The sequence below is a fragment of the Puma concolor genome, chromosome D4 (assembly GCF_028749965.1).
Source record: "Puma concolor isolate L17-30 chromosome D4, mPumCon1.1.hap2, whole genome shotgun sequence".
In the NCBI taxonomy this organism is placed as follows: domain Eukaryota; kingdom Metazoa; phylum Chordata; class Mammalia; order Carnivora; family Felidae; genus Puma; species Puma concolor.
The window spans coordinates 14657431-14678443 of NC_141679.1; the positions used below are offsets into that span (position 1 = coordinate 14657431).

Here is a 21013-nt window from a genome sequence, read left to right on the forward strand (position 1 = left end):
GTGAGGATATCTTCTTTCTAGAACCATTCATCTTCTCTAGGAAAGAGTCATCAGTCCTGCCAGGAGTGATGGGAGTTGCATATGTGACGTTGTGGGGGGTGATGACCAAGGATCCCATGATCCTTGGGTCAGCCAGATTATCCACTTAAAACTCTTCAGTCTGCCATACTTTGCAGTATTGGATATCTAGTCTTCAAATACTACACAGTTTCTGCAAGAGTAAATATCTCCTGCAGGATCAGGTTGGGTGGGTGGCTGATTTCAACAAGTGGGGAGAAGGGTCCTGCCAGGGTTTAATCTTTTGTATACGGACTATCGGCCAATTCTCTCTTAACAGCTCCATGCTTCTTTCTCTCCTTCCAAAGTCACCTCCACGTTCTCATCCTTGTTGTTTTTTTTTTTCTTTTTTGTCTAGGAAGATATAGAAATGTTTCCTCTGCTCATGTCTCTTTCTTGTGTGTTAATAAATTTTACTGTGAGATTAGTGGAAATTTGCTAAGGAAGGGAGATAAATACATGTGACCAATCTGCCAGGTTGAACTAGAAATCTGGCTGCATAATTTTGCCCTCTTATAGATAGAAAAATCTCATTTACACCCCTTGGTGCAATAAAGTTTGGGTATCCTTAAATAATCCTAAAAAACAAGGAATTAATTAGTATTGCATTTTGTGAATTCTGCGACACCAAACTGTGTGAATCTAGGAAATCAAAAGTACCAGCTTCTCCTCCAGTTCACACTTTTGGAATATAAATACTTTTGCCATTTACCTTAACTGTACTTCACATCAAGATGGCATACCTTTAAATAAAAACATTTTAAAATTAAAAACTAGAATTCTATTTTCGTCTTCATCTGCCATGTGACTTTTCTGGGCACACGCGATTCATGGTTTTGTGATTTATTTTTAGAGGAGAACACTAAAGAATGGAACAACCACGGCTTGTTACTTTGGAACAATTCACACTGACTCATCCCTGCTCCTTGCAGAAATTACAGGTGAGGAAATGAAAGCATGATGTATGGGCACATCCATCTAAGACAGTCAGACCATGTCCGGCAATGACTTCTACTTGTGAGCAGTCCCGCCTTTTAATTGCTGGAGTTTGAGCACCGCCTTTCTTGCGAGTGTAATTAGGTGTTTGTGTATGGCCCTTGGATGTTTTCTGTTGTTTAAGTAATTTGATTATTTACCTATGGTTTTGGTTTCAGAATGGTGTATACGGGTCTGAGGTTTTTGTATTAATTTAGAGCATTTTGGAACAGGTTTACTAATTGTCACTGTGGCAACAGTTTTTTATGATCTGCAGATGTTGTGTTGGCTGCTGGCTACACTTAGGAGACTGTGCGAGGTGCTGGGAATACAATGAAATAGAAAATCGTCTCTGCCCTTGAGGAGCCAGACAGGATTAACTGACTAATAGCTACACACATTAATTAATAACTGTAGTAACAGCTGCTGTGCTCTTGGTAGACGCCCGGCTTTACACGGAGCACTCGGTGTGGATTATTGCCGCTCAGTTGCAAACAGCCTTTGGAAGTAGTCGTTAATGTCCTCATGTTACAGATGCATAAACTGATGCTCAGAGGACGGAACATGCCCAAGTCATACAGCTAGTAAGCAGAAAGGAGACTGGATTTAGATGAGCGATTCCAAAATTTGTACCTTGCACAGTGCCCAGAACATGGCAGATGCTAAGTAAATACCTCCGGCTCCTCTGGCTGATGCACTGATGCTTCTGCTTGCTGGCTAAGGTAGTTTATACCAGAGGCCTGAAGGGTAGCACTGAAAATATATATTGCTATTTTGGGAGGAGACGGAGAAAACTCAGAATTGGATCATCTGCAAAGAATTCACGGAAGGGACTTTTAAACGGGGTTCAAAAGGACGTAAAATGGGGAGAAAGGAAAATGTCTTCCCAACAGGGGAAATGACATGGACAGAGGCGTGGGAGCAGGAACATCCATAGTAGATCCAGGAAGCAGGGAACAGAGTAGCTAAACTGGAGGACAGGATTCATTGCTGGGTGGGGTGGGGGAGGGGGTGGGGGAGATGGGACAGTTCAGACTATGCACAGATTCGTATGTGCATCAGACACTCAAGATTTTAAGCCAGATGAGGTATCTGATGAAGGTGGGGTTTTAGGGAAGAATAATATAATGGCCAGGTATTAAAACGAATTACAGGGGAAAGAGGCAAAAAGGCTTTTGCAAGACTCTTATGACAGAGGCACAGACATTGTAAAAAAAAAAAAATTAATATTACCCCACATAGCTTCAACTTTCTAGCTAAAATAAAATTTCTCTAGCACCTCTAATGAGGACTAGGTTCCTTAGGGCTGAGAGCTGCTGGTAGAACTAAGTCAAATTCCCCGCTTATGATACATTCTCACTTACGTTTTCATAATGATTTTAATTGAAAGATTAGGAAAGACACCATTTGGGAGAAAAAGAATGACTTCAGATTCTGTTTGTGTGTGCCTCACAGATAAATTCGGGCAGCGGGCATTTGTGGGCAAAGTCTGCATGGATTTGAATGTTACTGTTCCCGAATACAAGGAGACCACTGAGGTGTCAATCGAGGAGACAGAGAGGTATATTCATCTTGATTTGTCTTGTGGGCCATCCCTTTGCAGCACTGATGGAGGCAACCTCTGTGAACCAGGCGGATATACACATATGTCACTGTGTGGGTTTGCCCCACTTTATGCGGTTGGTCTGGTCCTAAAGAAAATATTGCATGTCAATACTGTTTGGGAGCCTCTGTGAACTCGTTATAGGAGTCCTAGGGTGAACCCCTTTGTGAAATGAAAGATTCTTTTTAAAAGTTAATGATTTATCATTCCCCTCTCCTTTAGTATAGATGGAGGCTTTTGTAAATTGAACTTGCTTTAAATATATGTGGTGTGCTCATTAGATTACTTTTGGTTGTGGGTCATCCTCTTGCCTGAGATCACGGGTTTTTGTTCTGTTCTTTTAAGATGACCTTGGGATACTCTATGGATCCCCAAAATACTCTATCTACACTTCTTTAATGGCTTTTCCATAGTCCCTTTAGGATCTGATTTGACAAGGAATTGTGTTGTATGACCCTCAACATGCAAGAGATCCAGAAGAACATTCTTTAGATTCAAATCTCCCCCAAGACCTAACCTATCCTGATGCAAGTTTTAGAAGCCCAACTTTTCTCCAGTTCCAAACTTCCTTCACCTAAAATGTGTCCTCTGAAAAGGGTGGCTTAGGAACCGTCACCTGCTCCCAGAAAGAATGAAACACGCCTTTTCTCATCGGCCATTTGCTGAATTTTTCTATGGATCTGTGTTTGTGATCGTAGTAAACCTTAATCTGCGTTTTGTTCCAAAACAAAGGTCTACCAGTAGGCAGGAAGCTAGCTAGTAAATATATTCGGCCAGGGCACAAATAGGTATTTCATAGGCCCTACGGATACTACCGTCCCTGCAGATACAATGGGTAAGATTGTCACCCGGTCCCATCTGGTGCCCCCTGCCCCCAATTCACAGCCACCTCTGGCCTATTCCTTCTGCCTTACTCCATCGTCTGTGCCCAGGAGCACCTGGCCTTTGGAAATGAATGATGATGTGTGAGAAAGTAGCTTTTGCTCTATAAAGGAAAATTAGGAGGAGAGAGTCCTATGGCTTCTAAACACCTCCAGGTGCATAGGATTCCATGATTCTAATATCCAAGGAGTGTAACACCCTACAATATTCCCCCAAATAGAGCTTAAGCCAGCAGAATGGCTTCCGTGCTGTGGGGATACTTACGAACAGCCCAGCTGATGTTAGATGATAAAACTTCAGTTCCCTGTGATTTCGCACTTTATCTCCCTGGCCGCACGTGAGAAAGCAGAATAATTACTACTTGTTAATCTTTAACTGCTGGTGGTGAAACATGTAGAGCGTTGGAAATGTTTGTCTGGAAGTTAGGACCTGTGAGGATCATGTTTTCACCCTTTTTAAAAACGTATTTTTAAATGCCAAATTTTTCTATTTTCCTATTTGTTGCTGTATTTCAGATTTGTGTCGAGAATGCTCCAAAAGAACGTAAGTAAGCTTGTTCCCAGCTTGTTTTTGGATTGCCTTTGTGCTGTTTGCAGGATGCGTTATTAAGTTGTTGGTAAAGATTAGTCTGCGTGTGTATGGCTTACTCCATGCATGCAGAAATATTTTCCCAGAGCCTTAAATTGTTCCTACAGTGGACCCATCAACCCAGCTCTGTGAGGTCAGGCTTTTTTTGTCTTCTCTGTGGTTTTCCCTTCCTCTTCTCTAGAACCTTTTCATCTCACAGGACTGGTCCCTGGGGAGGTAGGAGGGGGCTTCACGGATGTGGAAAGATTGGTAAAAACTGGAAGTTGGCTACCTCAACGTTGACTCTGGCCTCTTGTACTCCCTGATCTGGTCTGAAGCACAGGTTGTGTCCACCCTGATGCCCCAGCCGTTGGCTGCCTTGGTGCCTAATGTGTGATATATCACATGGCCTGCAGGCATTCAGACACTCCTCTTTGCAATGCCCTAGTGTCGGTGAGCCTTGGTGGCAGTGCTGTTTCCTTTCCCGACCCCAGCATGCTGGTTCTTAGCTCCACTGTGCAAGCCAGCCCCTTCCTTTACCACCTTTTGAGGTCTGATTGAAAATCTAAGAAATCCATTAGTTTCAATCCAATCTCGGGAGATCTACCTGCAGCCTCCTGGGTCCTCATCTTCACTACTGCTCTCCGAGCCCTTCTCTCCTGTTCAGCCTTTACCCTGGGTCACATCAGAGCCAATGCTGCCACTAAACGTCCCGAGGGAGGCCACGGCCAGCACACCTCCCCAAGATGTAGGTGGTGAATAGGCCTCCAGCTCACGTTTAGTCTCCCCAGTGGCCTCCTTCGGATGTTCTTCTGTTTCCCGTTTCTCTTCATGAAGGCCACCCAGTCAAGGCCTTGTCTGAGCCTTCATGTGAATGTGTGACTCGGGGTGTCTGTCATTTAGGCCAGAATCTTCTTCCATTGAACTTGGTGCTGTAGAATCTTGTCTCCATTGTCCTCAGTCATGAGCCATTTCCATGAAACCCAAAACTTCCACCCGCTGTTAGAATGGAAGACTGGGGGCGCCTGGGTGGCGCAGTCGGTTAAGCGTCCGACTTCAGCCAGGTCACGATCTCGCGGTCCGTGAGTTCGAGCCCCGCGTCGGGCTCTGGGCTGATGGCTCAGAGCCTGGAGCCTGTTTCCGATTCTGTGTCTCCCTCTCTCTCTGCCCCTCCCCCGTTCATGCTCTGTCTCTCTCTCTGTCCCCAAAATAAATAAACGTTGAAAAAAAAAAAAAATTTAAAAAAAAAAAAAAAAAAAAAAGAATGGAAGACTGTCCCCCAAAATGAAAGCATAGTTATATGTGTATGATACGCATGTTAGGGTCTGCTACACAGTCATGATATCCATGGTTTCCTGACTAATTGCTCTTTATATTATTTCCAGTATTCTAGAGTGAAGCCCATAGTGACACCACGTTTTTCCCTTTCCTGCTCTGAGACTTTGTTGGGTAAACTGGGAAACCTCGCGAAGACCCATAATTTGCACATTCAGGTGGGTGTTTTCCCCCTAGTTCTGCCTCTGTCCAAACCGGCAAGACTTCTCAGTACCCTAAATTCTTGCAGTAAATCTCCAATTCTTCTCCTGAGATCTAGAGAGATAGCATCACAGCACAGGAAGGGCTCTTACAGACGTCACCTAAATCCACTCCTTTCATTTCTCAGGTAAGAAACCTGAAGCTCCTTTTACCCTTGGTCTTCTCTGATCAGGCTTTGGAGAGACAAGGACGTCATGAGTAACCAAGCCAGACCGACGACACACCGGTTACCTGTTCTCTGTAGGATAAATTTCAGGCATTTCTTTCCTACTTCTCTCTTTTATTTGATACTTTTTGTCAGTGTTCTAGTCCTTGATTTTTGGAGGAACCACCCATTATTTGAAAAGCAAAAAGAACCTAATTTCTACTTGCAAAAATGCATTTAAAAGCCCTTTTGTTCTGAGTTTCTTAATTTGAAATCAGGAACAGAAAAAGCATATCTTACTTTGTCATTAAATGGTCGCAATTTAGGAATAAAACCCTTCTAAAGCTTCCAGCTAGGTTAAAATTGGGGGTTGCAAGCTCCCCTTCACACATCCTCCGGGCTTCATCATGTACTGCACTCCAATTTTCCCTCTTAAGAGTTGACTATCTTATCACAATGGGCAAGGGAAGAGAGAGACAACACATTGATTCTATATCAGAGTGGAAGGTGTTCTGTTTTGTTTTAATAAGATTTATTTTGTTTGGGCTTCTCAACTCTTCTCATTACCCCCCGTTTTTTGTGGACTGTGATATTTGTATTTTTTATTCAATCCCACATAATTGTAGGGGAGGAAAAAGTTTTCCTTAACCTTCTTAGAGTCCCTGGCCACATCTGAAAACTAAATTGACAAAGACAGATTAAAAAGGGAAAAGCATACAAAGGTATTTAATCTCAGCTTTACATGATACAGGAGACTTAATAAGGAAATGAAAACCCAAAGAAAGAGCCCAGAGCATTTCTAGGCTAGGTTGGGTGATGAGTGCACAGTCATGGAGGAATATGATCTTTGGTTTGGATTCTTCTGGGCATCCTTTTGTCTTCAGCGATAAGGATGCTTCTTCCCTCCAAGTATAGGGTGGGCACCCCTCACACAAGAGTTTTATTTTATTTCCCTGTTTCAGGGAAGAAGGGTGGAGGAAGGTCAGAGTGACCTTCCCACTTCAGCTATTTTCCTTCGGCTTAAAGTAATACAATATGCCACAGTGCCATAGTTGGGGGTAGTCTGTCCTGAGCTCCATGAAGACACAGCCAAATCAAGCGTGTCCTTGCTGGGGATGTATGAATGTGTGCATGTGCATTTAACGTCTCCTCAAATTTATTACAATGACATGAATCATCTGGTTGTCCTTTTTTCCCTTCAGATGCCCAGGCATTTCTTCAGTGGTCTAAGTTTCCTCAAGGACAGGATAAAGCTCACCCTCTAGGTGGAATACTCTATTTTTAGAACATGGCTCTTTTTTTCTTCTATTTATTTGACTGACACTCTACTTCACGGAGAAGGGAAATGGTATTGCCATTCTTGAAAATGGCAACTTGCTCATGAGGTTTTTTTTCCCCCCCATAATATGTACTCATCACCAGTTGGTCTGGAGTGATTTTTGTTTTAGGCTAGGGAGTGAGGTGGTTACACCCAAGTGTTGTGTCTCAAAAACACTTTCTGCCCTGTTGGGGTTTGTGATGTTCTGCAGGTGTGGGGGCCAGGATTCATTTGTTTTGATTGCATGTGGATTCTTATGGGCTCTTTTTTGGTGACTTCAAGATTGTCTGGCTCAGTTATTGTCAAACTGTTTTCTGCACAGGAGCTCATTCTGGAAGGTGACAAAGGGGACAGAATGACGACAGGCTTCCAAAATCCCAACCCTGCTTCTTCCTGAAAGGCAACTTGCTGATGCCTTTTACATATTGGATGTCTATGAATTTTTATATGAATTTTTGGAAAATCACTCACTTAGCACAACCCTCATATTTGAGAGCTGAGAATGTGGAGGCCAAAGGAAGTAGCTGACTCACCCTAAGACACACAATTAGGCTCAGAACTTGAGCTAACATTTAGCTCTCCTTGTTCAAATTCTAGTTTTCTTATGAGGGAACCATGCTGTCTGTCCCTTTGTGGCCCTTAAACTCTTATCTTAAACGGCTAACCCCAGAAGCAAATTGCCACCGATGGCTAGGCTCTTGACCCTTTTCAACTACTTTTTACTTTCATTTGTTCCTAACATAGTATGGGATTTGAAAAGACTTCATTGGAAGAACATAACATTGGCTTAGGGTTAGGGTTAGAACATTACATGCTCATGTAATGACATAGTCATAGTTAAATTTTCATGCAGCTGTTATATATGATATGTATCATTGCTTTCAATAGAACACTTGTACATTCTTCGTGGTCTTACATAGGCAAGTAGAATCCATCCTTATCCTTTTGGGGAAGAAGTATAATTTCTGATGGTATTTGACATTAGAAAATTGAAACTATTATTTCTTTTCTTGTAGAGCCACATAAGTGAGAACACCAGTGAAGTAGCAGCTGTGAAGAACTTATTTCCCGATTATAAAAACTACACAGATGTGTATGATAGGAACAATCTTCTGACAAATAAGGTACATTGCATATCGTGACATAACCTGTATACAGCAGGGCATATTTATCTACATTTTAAGATCTCAGGAGCACCTACATGGTTCAGTCAGTAGAGCCTCTGACTCTTGATTTTGGCTCAGGTCATGATCCTGGGGTTGTGGGATCGAGCCCCATGTTGGGCTTTGTGTTGAGCATGGAGCCTGCTTAAGATTCTCTCTCTCTCTCTCTCTCTCTCTCTCTCTCTCTCTCTCTCTCTCAAATAAAAATAATAATAATAAAATAAAATCTCAATAGTAATCTCCAGACTTCTCCAACCTATGTGCATTTCCCAAACTAGAGCATGCACATATGTGGGTAGATAGTTAAAAATGACCTGAAGTTTCATCCCAGTAAAGAAATCTAAAGGCTTCTTAGAAGGAGGATAGGTCGTTTGGCCTAAGGACATTTTGTCAGTATCCATTAGAATATAAATACGCATTTCCTTGAGTTAGCAGATACGTTTTTAAGGATCCATTCTGTACGGGATATGAATAGGAATGTTAATTAATGTGAAAGTTAGAAAATATCTATCAGTGGGGGATTGTTTAGATTATAGAACATTCATAATTAAAATTTTATCCAACATTCACAAGAATGATGTATCGTATCCAGGCTTACAAGGAAGAATGCTTGTACAGTATTGCTTGATGTTGTGTGGGTTGCATGCTCAGTTAGAAAGAAATTATCTGGAATACAAACATTGAATGTTAAAAGTGATCCTCCTGAGGGCGAAGGCAGAAGGACTTTTTACTCTTTGTTTTTAAACACTCTGCTATTGCTTTAAAAAAATGAGTGATATTACTTTCATAATTAAATAATTTTACATTAATTTAGATTAATATAGTGAGGAGAGACTTCATTCCACAGTATACCCTTTAGCCTTGGCCTTCAATGAATTGTACAAAGTGCATGGAGAGTTTAAGTACTGCAGCAAATCAGTTCTTCTGGACTTATGTGAACAGAGGGCTGAATATGACTAATCTGAAAGATTAATCCCTTACATAGGTCTTTAATTGCTACACTGTAATTTTCATCCTTCTCTACATCTATTTCCATGTGATTAATAAATTAACCTTCTAGCTGCATGTTAATTTTATTTGCATAGAGCTTGGGAAAATTTTATTTTATTAATTCTGTGGTCACGGAACCGTGCCTCCCAAAAGAGAAAGCTGTTTGAAAACGGGTTTTGTACTGAGGGGAAAAGAATTTTGAACGAGTAAAGCCGTTTTTTTTTTTTATTTTAATTTTTAAAAATTTGAGTATAGTTGACACCCAATGTTACATTAATTTCAGTATACAATGTAGTGATTCAACTTTGCTTTGTGTTGTGCTCACCACAAGTGTCGCTACCCCATGTCACCACACAATGCCGTTATAGTACCTGTATATATTGACTATATGCCCTGTGCTGTGCCTTTTATTTCCATGACTTCTTCCAGAACTGGAAGCCTGTGTCTCCCACTCCCCTTCACCCATTCTCTCCCTCCCCGCCTACCTTCCTCTCTGGCAACCCTCCATTTGTTTCCTGTGTTTGCAGGTCTGCTTCTGCTTCTGTTTGTTTGCTTATTCATTTTTCTTTGTTTTAGATTCCACACATGAGTGAAATCCTCTGGTATTTGTCTTTCTCTGTCTGGCATATTTCACTTAGCATAATACTCTCTAGGTCCATCCACGTTGTCACAGATGGCATGATCTCATCCTTTGTTATAGCTGAGTAATATTACGTTCTATGTGTCTGTATGGATATATGCCATAAGAAAGAGGCAAGTCTCATTCAGGAAAACCCACAAATTATTACCAGGACTGAACAGAAAATTCTCCTGTGTGTGCACACCGCCCACCTTCTTTGATCCATTTTACCTTCCACGTTAACGCTTATAAGACATCACGTTTCCTAATTTTTGTGAAAATGTGAATATGGGTGATAAAACAAAGCTTATTTGGTCGTGTAAACTATACTTCAATTAAAAAAAAAAAACAAATAGATGGACAAAGATTATATGGTTTTATGTGTCAAGAGCGTCGTGCGTATGTTTTACTAGGAGCAGAAATAAAGAACGACGGTTTCCAGGATTACCCCCACAGCTTCCATGTGCTGGCAAAGGAAAGCTCACTTCTAGAAAGTTCTGATCAGGATGGGAACAAGCACGGCCCCACCAGTTGCTCCCCACGTAGAGTTAAGAAATAAAATAACGTGGCTGTTTTCTTAGGGTGGCGATGAAGCCATCGTAGTATCTTTGGGCGGGGTGGGTATCCTATACTGCCGGTAACCTGGACCCTCGTTATTTTCCAGATGAAAAAGAGAAAACGGTAAGAGCCACAAAACTTGCTGAGCCTCGTGTGACCCCATGTTCATACGGGCCTCTTTTGAGGGGGTACCCGGTACACAGGGATTTTATCCATAAGAGTGATCATAAATGCTCTTGTGGGGACGAGGCCAGCCGCAGCAGCTGCGTGTACCTGTAACGTCTCGCTGTGAGTGAAGACTCACCAAACATTGTTAAGTGGTAAACTCCACGCGGGGTACTCTTCTCTCCAGACAGTGATGGCGCACGGCTGCTACCTTTCCGCCGAGGAACTCAAGGTGTTCAGGGAGCGGGGAGCGGCGCTCTCACACTGCCCCAATTCTAACCTATCGTAAGTAGGCGGTAATCGGTCGGTAGCTGGTGAGCATTTGGGGTGTGAGTTAGCAGCCCAAAGACCTCCGTTTCCTCAGTCATGTCTTTAGTGTCCCTCTTCTAGAGGCCTATCTGATTGGGACAGGGACCAGGGAGGCACACAGACATTCCCCCGAGCCTTAGGGGACAGAAAGGGCACTCGAAAGAGGACACTTTGTGCGGAGTATGCACGCGAAGAACACAGCGTCTTTTAAAATTTCTGAGTCTGCGCAATGCCTCACGTCTGGAATTCATCCTAGACCCTTCTCTCCTAGTTTCTGCGGTTCTCAGCGGCAGCCTGTGAACTGCCAGGCCCCGACGCATCAGCCTGCACCCCCTCTTCCGGTGGTATCCCCTTTCTCTGGCCTTGCAAGTCCCGACTCATTCAGGGCAACAAATTATTCCAGACGGAGAGGAGAGGTGATGCTTTATAATTTGTACGTCTCCACATAGAAGGACGAGTTGGTTAAAAACAAACCAAAACAAACAAAAAACACTGAAGACCAATAAGACTTTTGCACTAACTGCAAGGTCGAATTGCTTCATTTATCTCTCCTTACAAATGATTCCCCTGCTTTCCCTTCTGCTTCTTGCTGCTTTGTACCCTCCTGAGATTAACCTCAACCCAAGGATTAAAGATCCTTTATGATTGTGTGTTCCTCCGGGACTCAGGTGATCTGATGTGGCTAATGAGTTTGTACCAACATGAGAGCCGATGTGACAGGAACCAAGTGTAGTGAAATCACCATCAGTACTGTTGGTGTCCTTTCTTTGTTGGAAGCATGTGGGTCTCCTTGCCCTGACTCTTTCCTCTCTCTACAGGCTCAGCAGCGGCTTTCTCAATGTCCTTGAAGTCATGAAACACAAAGTGAAAATAGGGCTTGGTACAGGTCAGTAGTTTGCTATTTGGACCTAAGCAAAGTGGTTGAGTAAGTGCGTAACTTTCTGATGTGACTAATTTTCAGGTAACAGTTCTATGTTAAAAAAAAAAAAAAAGTTTTATGGGATGCCTGGGTGGCTCAGTCAATTAAGCGTCTGATTTCTGCTTAGGTCATGATCTCGCAGTTCGTGAGTTTGAACCCCATGTGGGGTTCTGTGCTGACAGCTCAGAGCCTGGAGCCTGCTTAGGATTCTGTGTCTCCCTCTCTCCCTGCCCCTCCCCTGCTCACGCTCCGTCTTGCTCTCTGTCTCAAAAGCAAATAAAATAAACATTAAAAAAATGTATTAAAAATAGTTGTATTATCTGCTAGTACTGTCTCGAGCTGATAAAATGGTAAGGTTGGAAGCAGTAAGAAGGGGTTTTGATGATACTAACCTCCTGAAGGCCATTATCCTTGCTTCCTGTTCAGAGATTGGGTGATAAAGGGTAAGTCCTTCTAAGTGTTTTAAAGGTTTTTTGTTGTTGTTTTTTTAAAGCTCCTTGATTTTTGTTCCCCTTTTGTTTTGTCCTTCTGGCTAGGTTTTGATGGTTTGGGTTTGTACGGTTTCAGTTTTTAATAACTATGTCATCGCAAATACTGTCTCAACAGAAAATTATTTGACCTTGCCACATAGTAAGCTCAGATTCTATCGAGGCCAGCATTGCGAACTCGGTGGTATGTTGAGAACTTGTTTTGCTTTTAAGCAGTGTTTCACAAAATGAGATTCCACTTCCCGCAGGTAGTCTGTCGTTGGCTGTGTTGAAGGACAGTCCAGGTGTCTGAGGAATTAGAGATGTCTTTTTTTGTTCGCAGCACATTTTAATTGTTTTTCCTGAGTATGTGCAGTGCTTCTCACTTTGGAAATATGAGACAGGCCGAATGTCTAGGCATATCTGCCGTGAACCTTTTATTACTGTGTGTGAATAAACTAAAAAAATTTTTAAATGGGTGTAGGGCACAAGGATTTATTTTCCATTCCTTTTTTTTTTTAATGCTTATTTATTTATTTTTGAGAGAGCATGTGAATGAGCGTGAGTGGGGGAGGGGTAGAGAGAGGAGAAACAGAGGGAGAATCCCAAGCAGGCCCTGCACTGTCAGCACAGAGCCTGAGGCAGGGCTCGATCCCACCAACCTTGAGATCATAACCTGAGCTGAAAAAGGAGTCAGACGCTTAACCGACTGAGCCAACCAGGCACCGCTGTTTCAGTCAATTTCATACCAGCAATGTTGGTAAGATATACAATAGTACAAAATGAATTATTAATATTTTTAAAGATGTGTGCTATGTTAGATTTTCTCCCCCAATTTTACATGAATCAAAAGAATTAAGATTTTTTTTTATTCTAATTTAAGGCTTCAATCACTGAGACTGTGGCAATACTTGGGTAGAGTCACAGGTGTTAAGGTGGTGATTTTACCTTCACAGAAGAGCTTTAATGAATAAGGAAAACATGGCCAAGAATTTTTGTTACATGCTAGTCAGTTAATGACAAATTTTGTAGGCAGCCAAAAATCAGGTAAGTGTTGCTTTCCAATTTTCTAGGATTTTGGTCTCCATGATTTAAATTCATCATACGACTTTCAGGGGTGCCTGGGGGGTTCAGCTGGTTAATTGTCGACTCTTGATCTCCGCTCAGGTCATGATCTCACGGTTCAAGTGTTTGAGCTCCCCCTCGGACTCTGCACTGACAGTGTGGAGCCTGCTTGGGATTCTGTCTCCCTCTCTCTGCCCATACCCTACTTGTGCGCACGCGCTCTCTCTCTCGTTCTCAAAATAAATAAATAAAAACTTAAAAAAATTCATCACATGACTTCTAGTTCTTGACTTTGGGTTGTATAGCAATGCATAAAGCCTTTAGGTAAAACTGTCACTTATTAGCTGTAAGACTTTGAGCAAATTACCTTAATTTTCTAAGACTTCATTTTGTAATTACAATAACAACAGTTATAGCTATGTGTACCTTATAAGCTTGTTTTGAAGCTTAAATGAAAAAAAAATGCATGCAAAGTGCTTAGCACATTCCTGGCACATTGCACCAGTCAACAAAGAGTGGTTTAAAGGAAAAATCAATGTTGGTGTACTGACCAAAGATTTGATTAAATATGATATATTCACTTACGCATTTGGAGAATGCTATTGCATTTTACATAGTTTCTGTTGAAATATCCCCTCTACATTCCACCCTTTTCTGAATATGCCCTTTATATAACAACCTGCCTGTCCCCTGGAGGCTCCAGAACGTCATTTAACCTCATACTGTAGAGAGACAGCAGGTCCAAAAGTACTTTGTTCACCCTGTCTATCATCAGTGGAGACAGATCTGGGCTTGTTCACCTGTGAGATAGGAGAAACTCACATGAAGCTTAACAAAAACATTGCAAACCAAGAGAAAGTAGTATTCCAAAGGATGAGAAGATGAGCTTATCTCAGAAAATGACCTACTTCAGGATCCAGAAGAAAGTTTCAGAAAATTGCCGTCATCCTTGGAGTACAAGAAGACATGATGCTTTGAAAAGACCACAAGTTGTGATGGAAAAGGAACGTATTTAAATGAAAGAAGAAAACCGGAGGTGGGGGGAGGGCGGGAAGAATGAGACGCACTAGACAATCGCCTGCGGCTGGAGGGACAGTAAGTTTTACAACCACTTTGGGAAACTGGCAAACTGGCAGTTGCTTATAAAGTTAAATATGCATCTGCATATGACCTGGTAATTCCATTCTGGGGTATTTACCCTAGGGAAATGAACATGTGTGTTTATGGAAAGAGGAGTACACGGACGTGTATGCCAGCTGTGTTTATAACAGCCCCACACTGGAAACAATCCAGACACCTGCCGACAGGAGAATGGATAAGCCAACTGAAGCATATTCCTACAATGGAGTGCTACTCAGCATTCAGGAAAGAACGACCCACCGATGTATGCAAAACAAGGGTCAATCTAAAAAATATTTTGTTAAATGAAAAAAGCCAGACACAGAAGAGCACACACTGCATGTCCCCATATGCATGAAACCTAGGGACCGATAGAGCTTACCTGGTGTTGATAAAAATCAGAAAGCGGTTGCCAAGGGTTGGGGCCGGAGGCAGAAATTGACTGGAAAGGGCGGCAAGAGAGCTTGCCGGAGCAATGGAAATGTTTAATATCTTGTTTTTCTGAAAGGTACTTCAATGGCCAGGTACAGTCGTCAGCATTCATCGAACTGGACACCTGCCTTCTGTGCATTTTATGATATCTTAATTATACTTCAGTTTAAAAATAGCAAATAAACTAACCATGTAGGGAAGCTATGCGAAGTAGAACTATTGTTGCAGAAAATTAAATCAGTGATGTCAAGAACAAAGTTGGCCAAAGATCAAAGGGGGTGTTTGAGGATGATCCACGCGGAACGCAGGACAGCATTGCACCAGCACAGGGGAGTCTCCTGGCCCAGGATCCAGAACAAATATAATAGAAGTTTTGAAGGCTAAATCTTTTCCTTAAGCTTAAGAAAGAACTGTGTATCATATTCAAAGAACTTACCCTGTTCCAGGCTAATCATAACTGAACACATTGTGGCAAAATATTGGAGTTACAAAGAAAAAGGAAACAAAAAAGTCTTAAAACAGTGAGGCAGGGAAAAAAAAAGTCAGTTATCACTAAAACAATTAAAAACCAGTTTGACATGAAAAATACCAAGAGAAAGAAAGAGTTTGGAGCCAAATAGTTGTTACTCAAGAATATTATATTGGACGAGATTCTCCTGTGAAGGCAACAGAATTCTCAGATGTACAAAGTTTTGGAAAATATTCTCCCCATGAACGCTTTGGAAAAACTACTTGAAAATCTACAGCATTAAATGAGTTATGAGGCGAAATAAAGGGCCAGGATCAAGGAAGTGATATTATAATAGAATATCAGCGAAGGCTAAGTCAGTTAAAACAGAAATAAGATTTAAAAAATTGTAAAAGAGTTTAAAAAACGAAAGCAAAAATCAAAAGTGTATCTTAATAGAATGTGCACAGTGTGAAAAGTAATATCTTATAAAAAAGTTATCAGGCTGTGAACCTTAAACTGCTCTAAAAAATAAAGTCAGTAAACAACGGCAACAAATATAAACATTAAAAAAATTAAAATGGCAAATCAGTAAATCAAGAAGAGTCTCCGTCTGGTTGGGAAGAGGTTCCTGGGACCTGAATATTTTACTTTTATACTGAGTGCCAGGTCCTTGAGGTTTGGTATTATATATCCCTTACGTCATTTGAACATCTTTAATCTTTCGTCACAAACTTTGAAAGCGGTACATGCTCTGCAAGAAAAAACTTTCCAAATACTAAAATTTCTTCTATTTTCTGATTTTGTTAACAGAAACCAAGAAATTGCAGTTTCTGTGTAAGGTTAACAGAACGATGTATTTGGCAAGTGGGAACAAAATTCTAAGTATGTAAAATTTCTCATCAGAATAAAGGGACATAGTAAAAAAAAAAAAAACAAACCAGTAATCTGAAGGGAAAAAAATATGGAACAAGGTTTACGTCAACAAGACCTACGACTTCATTAAAACAAACAACATACATGGAACCAGGGTCCTACTTACTTTCTTTTTTTTAAATGTTTAATTTTGAGAGAGAGAGAGAGAGAGTGTGTGTGGGGGGCGGCAGAGAGAGAGAGAGAGACCCAGAATGTGAAGCAGGCTCCAGGCTCTGAGCTGTCAGCACAGAGCCCGACATGATGCTTGAATTCGTGAACTGCGAGGTCATGACCTGAGCTGAAGTCGGAGGCTTAACCGACTGAGCCACCTGGGCACCCCCAGGGTCCCACCTCCTAATGACAATCTCCTGACTTTCTATCTTACTTGTTCCATTACTCCCAAAGCAATAGTTCTTTGACCAACTTGTAAACGCCAAGCCACTGATTCCGTGCTTTCTCAAATCCATTTTCCACTCCTAATTTACCCAGCTTAGATGCCAGAATACATTGCTACAATCATTTCCTTGGAAACTCTCATGTCCTTTTCATTTTCTTTGTACTCACTTAGCAAAACGTGAACCTCCTTGGTTCTCCCAAGGATTCCTCTTCTTAGCGTCTGCAGCTGAGCATCTGGAAGTTGCTGGGAAAAAAATTCTCCGGTGGGGTTTCATTTTAAATTTTGCTCTCAAATTCCAAATGGCCCTCAGCACTACCCAAACAGACAATCACGTTGCTCTAAATACGCATGCATCCCCGTATTCCAAGACGGCCTTTTCTTATTTGTTTGCCCTAAACTTTCTACTCCAACTCTTACCCTCCTGACTTCTTTACCCTCCTCTCATGTCATTGAGAAAATAGAAACAATTGGAAATCCTTCCCTCCTCTTCCTCACACCAAATGTCCCCACGTACACACTTTCCTGCGTCTGAGTTTTCTCTTCTTCCTCTCGCTGCAGCCAAACAAACACACCCTGAGTGAGGTGTATTCTGTAATCTACACTGTACTCATCCAACCCACGACTCTAATATCTGCCGAGTCCACCCCCTTTCCCCAAATCAGCCACGGCCACCTGAGGTTGCCATGGTTTCTTGCCTAAACTCCTGCACTAGCTTCCTAATTGGTCTCCCATTCATCCCGGGCCCTTCTAATTCAGTCTTCTCTTTTCAAAAGAATTACAGTGAAAATCAGACCATTTTACCTCCTCCTGCTTACACCCTTCAGTGGGGTTTTGAATAGGGAAACCTCATGCCAAGGCACACAAAGCTCTGTCTGCATGGTTTGACACCCGTCCAGCTCCCAGCCTTGTCTCTCACTTCTCCCCGTTCCCTACACTGGCTATGTTTTAAACCACTCTACGAAGTCACACTCCCTTCTACCAAAAGAACTTGTGCATTCTGTTCCTCTGCCTGGAATGCCCTTTATGTCACTCTTTATATGGCTGAGTTCTCACTCCTGTCCTAGTCTAAATATCATTGCCTTAGAGAGGTCTTTTCTTGACCGTCCTGGCTAAATGGGTTTTCCCTGTCCATTTTCTTTATTACTAGCTGAATGTTATCTATACTTAATATTTGTTTGTTCATGTGTCTCTTTTCCTTCTCCTTCGCCAGGTAGTTGGCTCGTGTGGAGCCCATAACTTTTACTTATGAGTGCTTAAATAGATCAAGCACATAGAAGGTGCTCAGTAAATGACGGTCAATAAATGAATGAATGAAACAAAATGCACACGCACATATCTAATCATGTGCTTTTACCTTCCCATTGCCCTTTGGCTCAAGTTTTTACTCTTGTATGGTTTCTTCAGTGTCTTCTCGTAAATAATGTCCTTCGTGTTGACTGGCAAATGATATCGTTCTTCCTCATTGTGATGGTAGAGGGACTTGGGGGTTTGGGAATCCATTTTCTGCAAAAATGCATTCTTTTTGCCCCCTCCAGTTCCCCCATGTAGTTTCCATCCTTTAGTCCTTATTTCTTTGCACTTATGCTATTTAATTGGATTTTCTCAGCAACTGTTAAGGTAGGTCATGTTATTTTAATTTTCTGAGAAAACTGAGGTTCATAAGGTACCGACCAAAGGTCTATAAAACAATAAAGCCCCAGATCCACAGTTTAAAACCAGGTCAGTAAAATGTAAAGCTCATTCTTTCTCTCTCCACCCCGTCACGCTGCCTCTTGTGATATGATAAAATAGGGATTTTACCTTCATTAAATGTGTTGCAGGGAGGTGTTGGGGGGCAGGGGGAAACCATTGAGCTCACTGGGTATCTTAGGGATCAGGAAGTTAGTTACTCTGGACAGAAATTCCCAGAAGAAAAGCTTGACTCTTACACCAATAGTCCAGACTAAATACCAGGGTCCATTCATTCTTTCTTCGGCACAGTATGGTTCCTATTGGTACTTTACTGACATAACAACTGAAGAATATAGGATCCTCAGCAACATAATAAGACAGCTCTCAAAATTTTCTCAGTGAATTGCATAGCATTGTTTTCTAATCTGCCTTTATTCTTTCTATATTGTTAGTTTTTATTAGATATTGAAGAAAATACTACTTTCTGTCATATTTCATAAAACCTGTTTTTTTTTTAACTGCATTAGTCAAATCTTCCCTGTTAATACCATCCTAATGGCGTTGCTTTTGTTTTTGTTCCTTTCAGTCTTTGTCCACATACAGTTGACCCTTAAACAATGTGGGGGTTGGGGATGCTGACCCCATGCATAGTCGAAAATCTGTGTATAGTTTGACTCTCCCAAAACTTAACTGTTAATAGCCTACTGTTGACTGGAAGCCTTACCCAAAACATAAACAGTCAGTTGGCACATATTTTGTATGTTATATGCATTGTATACTGTATTCTTATACTAAAGTAAGCTAGAGAATAGAAAATGTTACTAAGAAAATCATAAGGAAGAGAAAATGTATTTACGATACTGTACTCTATTTAAAAAATCTACATATCACGTGTTGTTCAAAGGTCAGCTGCATTTTGAAATATATATTCAGTCTTTACATGTTTCCATACCTTATGGTGATAGCATTTTTATTCTGCATTTACACTTAACGTTTGCTTGGTTCTAGCAATAAAAAGTAAGCAGACGATGTTTTTCAAAGTTAAAAGTACGTTATTTCTGGATCTTATCTGAAATTTTTCTAGTTTGAAGCTATGGTAAAATGAAGATTTAATGGATTGTTACTAAAATGGACAAATAACTTTTCTTAAATTTAAGTTTTTCTTTTAATTCCAGTTAGTTAACAGTGTTATATTCGTTTCAGGTGTGCAATAGAATAATTCAACACTCCCATACATCACCCCGTGCTCATCATGACAAGTATACTCCTTAATCCCCATCACCTATTTAGCCCACGCCTTCACCCCCTCCCCCTAACAGCCATCTGTTTGTTCTGTATAATTAACAGTCTGTTTCATGGTTTGTCTCTCTTTTTCTTATTTTTTTCACTTTGCTTGTTTTGTTTCTTAAATTCTACATGTGAGTGAAATCATATGGTATTTGTCTTTCTCTGACTGACTTATTTCGCTTAGCATAATACTGTTTAGCTCCATCCATGTTGTTGCAAGCGGCAAGATTTCATTATTTTTTATGGCTGCATAATATGCCTGTGTAATATATATATGTGTGTGTGTGTGTGTGTGTATATACATATACATTTATATATATATATATATATATATATATATACACACACACACACATATATATACACACATATATATCATATCTTCTTCATTAAAATGAACTAATAACTTAGGTAGATGTAATAAAACTTGCCAAAGAAGTGGATGATCTTCTGGTAGTATTCATCTGCTAGAAGAAAAAAATTTCTAAAAACAATTCCATACATGTTATCTAAGGACATAGAAGACAGTTGCACATAGAAGTGAACTGCAGACTAGAGATTATTACTTAATAGGCTATTACTTTCCACTTTTGAAGTATATGTAGACACTGAGAATTAAGTTTGTCTACCTGGAAATGCAGAAGGAACCCTTAAAATATAAAAGGTATTTTATTAGTTACAGATGTACTTTTCCTTTAATAAAACATGCTAATTTATTTACTTGGCATTTATTTACGCAAATGCATTTAATAACTTCTACATTTGTTCTTGTCAAACGTAGCATTTCAACTTAATTATGGTTAGAGACTTTATTTAAATCACTAAAAATCACATTCCTCATCTGATGATGATGCCAACCAACATATAAAGCTGTTTACATCAGCACTGTTCATTTATTACACTAATTTTCCAGAATGTCTAAGTTCATTTTAAAAGCTATCCCTGAAAAATTATCATAAAGAGGTAGCTTTTTAATGCCCAAAGTTCTCATCTGGATTAGAATAGACTTAGGATGAGATTTTAGGGCATAAGAGCATGAGTTTGTTTTAAATCTCATGTTACCCAAATTACCTTCGTAACTATGCAGACATACTTCTGTGAGGCTTCAGGGAATATTCAGAGATAAGAGTTTCTTCCCTTAACTTTATTAACCATTTGGGCATTGTACTGGGTTGAATTGTGCATTTCTGCCCCCCCTAAAAAAGATGTCTACTGGAACATGTAAATGTGACCTTGTTTGGAAAAAGGTCTTTGCAGATGTAATTAAGGTAAGGATCCCAAGATGAAGTCATTCTGAGTTAAGGTGGGCCCCAAATCCAATGATGAATGTTCTTATAAGAGAAAATGAGCAACATGTAAAGGCAGAGGGAAGTAGGCCATTTGAAGGCAGAGGCACACATTGTAGC

At 40.8% G+C, this 21013-nt stretch overlaps 1 protein-coding gene across 5 annotated transcripts in view; it reads left to right on the forward strand.

Annotated features, from left to right (window-relative positions):
• GDA (guanine deaminase) overlaps positions 1 to 21013 on the forward strand; it is a 172110-nt gene that overhangs the window by 141048 nt on the left and 10049 nt on the right. For all 5 annotated transcript variants that reach the window (XM_086685008.1, XM_086685007.1, XM_086685006.1 and 2 more), the window contains 7 exons: positions 911 to 998; positions 2488 to 2593; positions 4033 to 4060; positions 5470 to 5577; positions 8100 to 8207; positions 10766 to 10863; positions 11706 to 11773. In XM_086685008.1, the coding sequence (XP_086541134.1) occupies positions 911 to 998; positions 2488 to 2593; positions 4033 to 4060; positions 5470 to 5577; positions 8100 to 8207; positions 10766 to 10863; positions 11706 to 11773 (604 nt within the window). The remainder of the gene's footprint in view (positions 1 to 910; positions 999 to 2487; positions 2594 to 4032; positions 4061 to 5469; positions 5578 to 8099; positions 8208 to 10765; positions 10864 to 11705; positions 11774 to 21013) is intronic.